This window comes from Oncorhynchus keta, chromosome 35, assembly GCF_023373465.1.
Source record: "Oncorhynchus keta strain PuntledgeMale-10-30-2019 chromosome 35, Oket_V2, whole genome shotgun sequence".
Classification (NCBI taxonomy): Eukaryota; Metazoa; Chordata; class Actinopteri; order Salmoniformes; family Salmonidae; genus Oncorhynchus; species Oncorhynchus keta.
In genome coordinates, this window is record NC_068455.1 from 80319289 (window position 1) to 80330639 (window position 11351).

At 46.0% G+C, this 11351-nt stretch overlaps 1 protein-coding gene across 1 annotated transcript in view; it reads left to right on the forward strand.

The window, feature by feature from the left end:
* Window positions 1-290: 290 nt before the first annotated feature.
* Window positions 291-11351, forward strand: part of LOC118381246 (lecithin retinol acyltransferase-like) — a 12213-nt gene continuing 1152 nt past the window's right edge. Inside the window, exon 1 of the mRNA XM_052497989.1 lies at window positions 291-973. Within this exon, the coding sequence (XP_052353949.1) occupies window positions 374-973 (600 nt within the window). The 5' untranslated portion in view covers window positions 291-373. The remainder of the gene's footprint in view (window positions 974-11351) is intronic.

An 11351-nucleotide genomic window follows, 5' to 3' on the forward strand; every position in this document is an offset into this window, starting at 1 on the left:
GTGAGGAAGATAATATACAAAAGTGAAATAAACAATAAAAAATTAACAGTAAACATTATTCTCTCCCTCTCCTATCTCTCTCTCTCTCTCTCAATTCAATTCAATGGCTTTATTGGCATGGGAAACATGTGTTAACATTGCCAAAGCAAGTGAGGTAGATAATATATATACTCTCTCTCTCTCTCGAATGAGGACTACCTACCGGAATACTCTGCTTTCAAACAGCAGCCAATGGGATTCTCGAATCCCTCACGACGTCACGTGGGCTCCGCGTTGAAATTGGCCGCGAGCTTAAGACTATAGAGGAGCGCGAGGCGAGGAGGACAACATCTCGGGAAAAAAAACAAGGACCAGAAATTTACCTCCAATAAACATGTTGGATTCGCTCACATTACTCCTGAAAAAAGTACTCTTCCTCACTCACCTCAATGTCTTCAATCAGTTCAGGACCAGTCTGTTTTTTTCAGACACACAGAGAGAGAGGGAGAAGAAGATAGTTACAAATCACTGCGAGAAAGAAGAGGTCCCCGATCCCTCCGCCTGCATCGCACTCACAGACTCCCTGTACCAGCGGGGAGACTTGTTAGAAGTTCCCCGGACTCTATTCACTCATTTCGGCATCTATTTAGGGGACAACCGGGTGGCACATCTGATTCCGGATATCTTGCCACTCTTTACGACGGACAAGCTTTCCATTCAGGTGATGGTAACTAACAAACGCTTAGTTCTTGGCGTTCTATCCAAGAGCGCCAGCATCCGGGTGGATACCGTTGAGGACTTTGCCTACGGCGCGTCAATTCTACTGAACGCTATGGACACTACCGTGCAGAAACGACCGTTGGATGGCGAAGAGATCGCGAGGAGAGCGGAGGAAATGGTTGGGAAGATACCGTACAGTTTACTGTGGAATAACTGTGAACATTTCGTTACTTACTGCCGGTACGGCAGCGCAATCAGCATTCAGACAGACAAGGTAACATTGTGATGTTGGCCTAGATATTGGCCTTTCTTCTTCTTCTTCTTTTTAACGCGCAGCACGGATGAAGATGCCATCTTTAAGAGCTATATATCCCAAACGTTCACCTAACTGCAATATGATGACGGTGTTTTACTACACAGACCTTAGGTCCCTAATAAGTGTTGATTATACATTGGGTGTGCGTCCTGCGTGTGCGTCCTGGGTGTGCGTCCTGCGTGCGCGTCCTGCGTGCGCTCTTGGAACTGTTGCGCGCGAGATGTTTTCACAGAGTGACGCTTCAGGACCCGTTTCTATAACTAGTTGCACAATTGGAATATTTAAATATATCCATCTATTGATTCGGTGAATGCTGTGAACTAGTAATTGCTGGTTTAGGTGATAGGCTTATATGCCTTGATTTTAAATTATTTTATTTTTTTACAAATGTAGACTTAACTCCAAAGTAAGCTATGATAAAACAGGATTATTTGATTGATCTCAAGTAAAATACGCAAAAAAAAAGGTTCACTAGTCTACTTTACTCTGTGAGCAGTGTCAAGGGTGTGCGTCAACGTGGGCCAATGTTTTATAGAACAATTGTGATCATGACGGACAAGGCAGACATTGTTAGCATCCCAAATGACACCATATTCCCTATATAGGCCTATTATGGTGCACTCACTTTGGCCAGGGTCTAAAGTAGTGTCCTGCTCTGGTCTAAAGTAGTGTCCTGCTCTGGTCTAAAGTAGTGTCCTGCTCTGGTCTAAAGTAGTGTCCTGCTCTGGTCTAAAGTAGTGTCCTGCTCTGGTCTAAAGTAGTGTCCTGCTCTGGTCTAAAGTAGTGTCCTGCTCTGGTCTAAAGTAGTGTCCTGCTCTGGTCTAAAGTAGTGTCCTGCTCTGGTCTAAAGTAGTGTCCTGCTCTGGTCTAAAGTAGTGTCCTGCTCTGGTCTAAAGTAGTGTCCTGCTCTGGTCTAAAGTAGTGTCCTGCTCTGGTCTAAAGTAGTGTCCTGCTCTGGTCTAAAGTAGTGTCCTGCTCTGGTCTAAATTAGTGTCCTGCTCTGGTCTAAAGTAGTGTCCTGCTCTGGTCTAAAGTAGTGTCCTGCTCTGGTCTAAAGTAGTGTCCTGCTCTGGTCTAAAGTAGTGTCCTGCTCTGGTCTAAAGTAGTGTCCTGCTCTGGTCTAAAGTAGTGTCCTGCTCTGGTCTAAAGTAGTGTCCTGCTCTGGTCTAAAGTAGGGCCTTATGTGAATATGGTGCCATTTGGCATGCAGCAAATGATTTGTCCAAGTTTCCCGGACCACAAAATGGGCTCGACCTCCCCCGTACCCCATGCCCTAAAAAAAAGGCAGACCAACATGAAAATGTGTAGCAACGGCTCGATTCAATCTCACGTAGCAACATTTGAAATGTTTTTTTTTTTTTTTTTTACAAAAGTAGAGACTCAGAGTTATAAAATGGTATATCAAACACTACAGTTAAGGAACAATGGGAATGTAATTATGCTTTGAAAGTTGTATAAACTTGTGGCTCCGCTTCTGAGAAAATGGCCCTTGAATGTTTTGGTATCTAGGGAAGAGCTCTTCTATGTCTCCACCCATTCAGCACCGTTCACACCCTCTTAAGCCTTAAGCCCCGCCCATTCAGCACTGTTCACATCCTCTTAAGCCCCACCCACTCAGCACCGTTCACACCCTCTTAAGCCTTAAGCCCCGCCCATTCAGCACCGGTCTACTTACAGGTTCATCTCTCCACAATGCTCAGGTCTACTTACAGGTTCATCTCTCCACAATGCTCAGGTCTACTTACAGGTTCATCTCTCCACAATGCTCAGGTCTACTTACAGGTTCATCTCTCCACAATGCTCAGGTCTACTTACAGGTTCATCTCTCCACAATGCTCAGGTCTACTTACAGGTTCATCTCTCCACAATGCTCAGGTCTACTTACAGGTTCATCTCTCCACAATGCTCAGGTCTACTTACAGGTTCATCTCTCCACAATGCTCAGGTCTACTTACAGGTTCATCTCTCCACAATGCTCAGGTCTACTTACAGGTTCATCTCTCCACAATGCTCAGGTCTACTTACAGGTTCATCTCTCCACAATGCTCAGGTCTACTTACAGGTTCATCTCTCCACAATGCTCAGGTCTACTTACAGGTTCATCTCTCCACAATGCAATGCTCAGGTCTACTTACAGGTTCATCTCTCCACAATGCAATGCTCAGGTCTACTTACAGGTTCATCTCTCCACAATGCAATGCTCAGGTCTACTTACAGGTTCATCTCTCCACAATGCTCAGGTCTACTTACAGGTTCATCTCCACAATGCTCAGGTCTACTTACAGGTTCATCTCCACAATGCTCAGGTCTACTTACAGGTTCATCTCCACAATGCTCAGGTCTACTTACAGGTTCATCTCCACAATGCAATATCAATAAGTGAATAATAATGAAAAAGTTAGATGAATAAAACTATGATATATACATATAGGGGAGGGAGGCAGAGAGGCAGAGGGAGGCAGAGGGAGGGAGGCAGAGAGGCAGAGGGAGGGAGGCAGAGAGGCAGAGGGAGGGAGGCAGAGGGAGGGAGGCAGAGAGGCAGAGGGAGGGAGGCAGAGGGAGGCAGGGAGAGAGGCAGAGGGAGGGAGGAGGCAGAGAGGCAGGGAGGCAGAGGCAGGGAGGCAGAGGGAGGAGGGAGGCAGAGGGAGGGAGGGAGGCAGAGGGAGGGAGGCAGAGGGAGGGAGGGAGGGAGGCACACAAAGGAATTGAAGTAGAATATTCAATCTAGACCAATGTCTTCTATAGAAGGTGCGTATGTGATGCGGTAGTGAATAATAATGAAAAAGTTAGATGAATAAAACTAAGATATATAATGATCCCCAAACACGCCACTGGCTTAATATTAATATAAATATATATATATATATAAATAATTCATTAATATAAATATATATAAATAATTCATTAATATAAATATATAAATAATTCATTAATAGTAATATAAATATACATATATAAATAATTCATTAATATTAATATAAATATATATAAATAATTCATTTATATTAATATAAATAAATAATTCATTAATATTAATATACATATATATATATATATAAATAATTTATTAATATACATATATATATATATAAATAATTTATTAATATAAATATATATATATAAATAATTCATGAATATTAGTCAAGTTTTTAACGACCCAGATGTATCCGGTTTTCAGGGGAAATGGAAAGAGAGCCGATGTGATGTCACTTCCTCTTTTGGCCGATAATAACAAGGTGACACACCATCTTAACTCCTCCTCCACATTTACTGGATTGGTCGAAACAGTGCAGAAGAGAACCTCCCCCCGATTTCAGTTCTTTTTTAAAAAAAATTTATTCTCGTCAAGACCATAATTCAGGGGGATATCATCGTTTCCGACGTCTATTTTAAGCTACGTTAGGTTAGTGGGTTACATGTTCTTAGTGGGAAATCTGGTTCCTGTGTCGTTCCTCAAGACAAATGGAGAACAACGGTCCTATTGTCGACAGGCCTAATCACTGCAGTATTCGGGGAAGGTGATTTTAACCAGAGTTGAGGGCTGGCAGCACTGTTGGCCAGGAGGGGTAGCGGAGGTTTTCTGGACCTTTGTAGACTAACCATGATTCCCCCAAAATGAGCCCTGAAATGTGTCCCAAATGGCACCCTATTCCCTATATAGTGCACTACTTTAGACCAGAGCCCTATTCCCTATATAGTGCACTACTTTAGACCAGAGCCCTATTCCCTATATAGTGCACTACTTTAGACCAGGGCTGGCACCCTATTCCCTATATAGTGCACTACTTTAGACCAGGGCTGGCACCCTATTCCCTATATAGTGCACTACTTTAGACCAGGGCTGGCACCCTATTCCCTATATAGTGCACTACTTTAGACCGGGGCTGGCACCCTATTCCCTATATAGTGCACTACTTTAGACCAGAGCCCTATTCCCTATATAGTGCACTACTTTAGACCAGGGCTGGCACCCTATTCCCTATATAGTGCACTACTTTAGACCAGGGCTGGCACCCTATTCCCTATATAGTGCACTACTTTAGACCGGGGCTGGCACCCTATTCCCTATATAGTGCACTACTTTAGACCAGAGCCCTATTCCCTATATAGTGCACTACTTTAGACCAGGGCTGGCACCCTATTCCCTATATAGTGCACTACTTTAGACCAGGGCTGGCACCCTATTCCCTATATAGTGCACTACTTTAGACCAGGGCTGGCACCCTATTCCCTATATAGTGCACTACTTTAGACCGGGGCTGGCACCCTATTCCCTATATAGTGCACTACTTTAGACCAGAGCCCTATTCCCTATATAGTGCACTACTTTAGACCAGAGCCCTATTCCCTATATAGTGCACTACTTTAGACCAGGTCCTATTCCCTATATAGTGCACTACTTTAGACCAGGGCTGGCACCCTATTCCCTATATAGTGCACTACTTTAGACCGGGGCTGGCACCCTATTCCCTATATAGTGCACTACTTTAGACCAGAGCCCTATTCCCTATATAGTGCACTACTTTAGACCAGAGCCCTATTCCCTATATAGTGCACTACTTTAGACCAGGTCCTATTCCCTATATAGTGCACTACTTTAGACCAGGGCTGGCACCCTATTCCCTATATAGTGCACTACTTTAGACCGGGGCTGGCACCCTATTCCCTATATAGTGCACTACTTTAGACCAGAGCCCTATTCCCTATATAGTGCACTACTTTAGACCAGGGCTGGCACCCTATTCCCTATATAGTGCACTACTTTAGACCAGGGCTGGCACCCTATTCCCTATATAGTGCACTACTTTAGACCAGGGCTGGCACCCTATTCCCTATATAGTGCACTACTTTAGACCGGGGCTGGCACCCTATTCCCTATATAGTGCACTACTTTAGACCAGAGCCCTATTCCCTATATAGTGCACTACTTTAGACCAGGGCTGGCACCCTATTCCCTATATAGTGCACTACTTTAGACCAGGGCTGGCACCCTATTCCCTATATAGTGCACTACTTTAGACCGGGGCTGGCACCCTATTCCCTATATAGTGCACTACTTTAGACCAGAACCCTATTCCCTATATAGTGCACTACTTTAGACCAGGGCTGGCACCCTATTCCCTATATAGTGCACTACTTTAGACCAGGGCTGGCACCCTATTCCCTATATAGTGCACTACTTTAGACCAGGGCTGGCACCCTATTCCCTATATAGTGCACTACTTTAGACCGGGGCTGGCACCCTATTCCCTATATAGTGCACTACTTTAGACCAGAGCCCTATTCCCTATATAGTGCACTACTTTAGACCAGAGCCCTATTCCCTATATAGTGCACTACTTTAGACCAGGTCCTATTCCCTATATAGTGCACTACTTTAGACCAGGGCTGGCACCCTATTCCCTATATAGTGCACTACTTTAGACCGGGGCTGGCACCCTATTCCCTATATAGTGCACTACTTTAGACCAGAGCCCTATTCCCTATATAGTGCACTACTTTAGACCAGAGCCCTATTCCCTATATAGTGCACTACTTTAGACCAGGTCCTATTCCCTATATAGTGCACTACTTTAGACCAGGGCTGGCACCCTATTCCCTATATAGTGCACTACTTTAGACCGGGGCTGGCACCCTATTACCTATATAGTGCACTACTTTAGACCAGAGCCCTATTCCCTATATAGTGCACTACTTTAGACCAGAGCCCTATTCCCTATATAGTGCACTACTTTAGACCAGGTCCTATTCCCTATATAGTGCACTACTTTAGACCAGGGCTGGCACCCTATTCCCTATATAGTGCACTACTTTAGACCGGGGCTGGCACCCTATTCCCTATATAGTGCACTACTTTAGACCAGAGCCCTATTCCCTATATAGTGCACTACTTTAGACCAGGGCTGGCACCCTATTCCCTATATAGTGCACTACTTTAGACCAGGGCTGGCACCCTATTCCCTATATAGTGCACTACTTTAGACCAGGGCTGGCACCCTATTCCCTATATAGTGCACTACTTTAGACCGGGGCTGGCACCCTATTCCCTATATAGTGCACTACTTTAGACCAGAGCCCTATTCCCTATATAGTGCACTACTTTAGACCAGGGCTGGCACCCTATTCCCTATATAGTGCACTACTTTAGACCAGGGCTGGCACCCTATTCCCTATATAGTGCACTACTTTAGACCGGGGCTGGCACCCTATTCCCTATATAGTGCACTACTTTAGACCAGAACCCTATTCCCTATATAGTGCACTACTTTAGACCAGGGCTGGCACCCTATTCCCTATATAGTGCACTACTTTAGACCAGGGCTGGCACCCTATTCCCTATATAGTGCACTACTTTAGACCAGGGCTGGCACCCTATTCCCTATATAGTGCACTACTTTAGACCGGGCTGGCACCCTATTCCCTATATAGTGCACTAATTTAGACCAGAGCCCTATTCCCTATATAGTGCACTACTTTAGACCAGAGCCCTATTCCCTATATAGTGCACTACTTTAGACCAGGTCCTATTCCCTATATAGTGCACTACTTTAGACCAGGGCTGGCACCCTATTCCCTATATAGTGCACTACTTTAGACCGGGGCTGGCACCCTATTCCCTATATAGTGCACTACTTTAGACCAGAGCCCTATTCCCTATATAGTGCACTACTTTAGACCAGGGCTGGCACCCTATTCCCTATATAGTGCACTACTTTAGACCAGGGCTGGCACCCTATTCCCTATATAGTGCACTACTTTAGACCGGGGCTGGCACCCTATTCCCTATATAGTGCACTACTTTAGACCAGAGCCCTATTCCCTATATAGTGCACTACTTTAGACCAGAGACCTATTCCCTATATAGTGCACTACTTTAGACCAGAGCCCTATTCCCTATATAGTGCACTACTTTAGACCAGGGCTGGCACCCTATTCCCTATATAGTGCACTACTTTAGACCAGGGCTGGCACCCTATTCCCTATATAGTGCACTACTTTAGACCAGGGCTGGCACCCTATTCCCTATATAGTGCACTACTTTAGACCGGGGCTGGCACCCTATTCCCTATATAGTGCACTACTTTAGACCAGAGCCCTATTCCCTATATAGTGCACTACTTTAGACCAGAGCCCTATTCCCTATATAGTGCACTACTTTAGACCAGGTCCTATTCCCTATATAGTGCACTACTTTAGACCAGGGCTGGCACCCTATTCCCTATATAGTGCACTACTTTAGACCGGGGCTGGCACCCTATTCCCTATATAGTGCACTACTTTAGACCAGAGCCCTATTCCCTATATAGTGCACTACTTTAGACCAGAGCCCTATTCCCTATATAGTGCACTACTTTAGACCAGGTCCTATTCCCTATATAGTGCACTACTTTAGACCAGGGCTGGCACCCTATTCCCTATATAGTGCACTACTTTAGAACGGGGCTGGCACCCTATTCCCTATATAGTGCACTACTTTAGACCAGAGCCCTATTCCCTATATAGTGCACTACTTTAGACCAGGGCTGGCACCCTATTCCCTATATAGTGCACTACTTTAGACCAGGGCTGGCACCCTATTCCCTATATAGTGCACTACTTTAGACCGGGCTGGCACCCTATTCCCTATATAGTGCACTACTTTAGACCAGAGCCCTATTCCCTATATAGTGCACTACTTTAGACCAGAGACCTATTCCCTATATAGTGCACTACTTTAGACCAGAGCCCTATTCCCTATATAGTGCACTACTTTAGACCAGGGCTGGCACCCTATTCCCTATATAGTGCACTACTTTAGACCAGGGCTGGCACCCTATTCCCTATATAGTGCACTACTTTAGACCAGGGCTGGCACCCTATTCCCTATATAGTGCACTACTTTAGACCGGGGCTGGCACCCTATTCCCTATATAGTGCACTACTTTAGACCAGAGCCCTATTCCCTATATAGTGCACTACTTTAGACCAGAGCCCTATTCCCTATATAGTGCACTACTTTAGACCAGGTCCTATTCCCTATATAGTGCACTACTTTAGACCAGGGCTGGCACCCTATTCCCTATATAGTGCACTACTTTAGACCGGGGCTGGCACCCTATTCCCTATATAGTGCACTACTTTAGACCAGAGCCCTATTCCCTATATAGTGCACTACTTTAGACCAGAGCCCTATTCCCTATATAGTGCACTACTTTAGACCAGAGCCCTATTCCCTATATAGTGCACTACTTTAGACCAGAGCCCTATTCCCTATATAGTGCACTACTTTAGACCAGGGCTGGCACCCTATTCCCTATATAGTGCACTACTTTTACCCAGACTCTATAGACACTGTTCAAAGTAGTGTACTAGGGTGCCATTTGAGACAGTAGTCTGGATGGAAACTTATTCAACAACTTTTGACATATTTGACTGTAACTTGATATGTAGAAAAGACTCAGCTACCGCAGAGCAGAGACAGAGACCAGCTACCGCAGAGCAGAGACAGAGACAGAGACCAGCTACCGCAGAGCAGAGACAGAGACCAGCTACCGCAGAGCAGAGACAGAGACAGAGAGACAGAGACAGAGAGACAGAGACCAGCTACCGCAGAGCAGAGACAGAGACCAGCTACCGCAGAGCAGAGACAGAGACAGAGCTACAAAGACTCAGCTACCGCAGAGACAGAGACAGAGAGACAGAGACCAGCTACCGCAGAGCAGCTACAAAGACCAGCTACCGCAGAGCAGAGACAGAGACAGAGAGACAGAGACCGGCTACCGCAGAGACAGAGACAGAGCTACAAAGACTCAGCTACCGCAGAGCAGAGACAGAGCTACAAAGACTCAGCTACCGCAGAGCAGAGACAGAGCTACAAAGACTCAGCTACCGCAGAGCAGAGCAGAGCAGAGAGAGAGAGAGAGAGAGAGAGAGAGAGAGAGAGAGAGAGAGAGAGAGAGAGAGAGAGAGAGAGAGAGAGAGAGAGAGAGAGAGAGAGAGAGAGAGAGAGAGAGAGAGAGAGAGAGAGAGAGAGAGAGAGAGAGAGAGAGAGAGAGAGAGAGAGAGAGAGAGAGAGAGAGAGAGAGAGAGAGAGAGAGAGAGAGAGAGAGAGAGAGAGAGAGAGAGAGAGAGAGAGAGAGAGAGAGAGAGAAGAATAGCATTCTGTGGCACTTACTTACTTCAGGGAGGGAGGGAGGGAGGGAGGGAGGGAGGGAGTGGGATGGAGAGAGAGTGGGATGGAGAGAGAGTGTGAGAATGGGAGAGTGGGAGGGAGGGAGGGGATGGAGAGAGAGAGAGAGTGTGGGAGTGAGAATGGGAGAGTGGGAGGGAGTGGGAGGGAGGGAGTGAGAATGGGAGAGTGGGAGGGAGAGAGAGAGAGTGTGAGAATGGGAGGGAGTGGGAGGGGGGAGTGAGAATGGGAGAGTGGGAGGGAGTGAGAGAGAGAGAGAGTGTGAGAATGGGAGGGAGTGAGAGTGGGAGGGAGGGAGTGAGTGACAATGGGAGAGTGGGATGGAGGGAGTGAGAGTGGGAGGGAGTGAGAGTGGGAGGGAGTGAGTGACAATGGGAGAGTGGGATGGAGGGAGTGAGAGTGGGAGGGAGTGAGAGTGGGAGGGAAGGAGAGATAGAGACAGACTGAGACATACAAAAAAATGTGTTTTCTGTCCTAAATGTTTTATCTTGTCAAAAGCCCAAGAGTCAAAGGGTATCTGATATTGACCAAATGAGACATGTTATGTATTTCATGACATGATTATGGCGCTCGGATCTCCTACAACATTTAACAAAGAGAGAGAGGAGAGATAGAGACAGACTGAGACATTTAACACGGGTGATGTTCACCCTGTAATATATTCTACTACAGGGCACAACACACACACACACACCCCAACACACACACACACCCCCACACACACACACACCCCAATACACACACACACACACACACACACACACACACACACACACACACACACACACACACACACACACACCAACACACACCCCAACACACACACACACACACACACACACCCCAACACACACACACACACACACACACACACACACACACACACACACACACACACACACACACACACACACCCCAACACACACACACACACCCCCAACACACACACACACACACACACACACATACACCCCAACACACACACACACACACCCCAACACACACACACATACACCCCAACACACACACACACACACACACACACATACACCCCAACACACACACACACCCCAACACACACACACCAACACACACACCAACACACACACATTTGCCCTCTAAATCTCCCCCTGTCTATCACTATAATATAAACCATCTTTTCTGTTT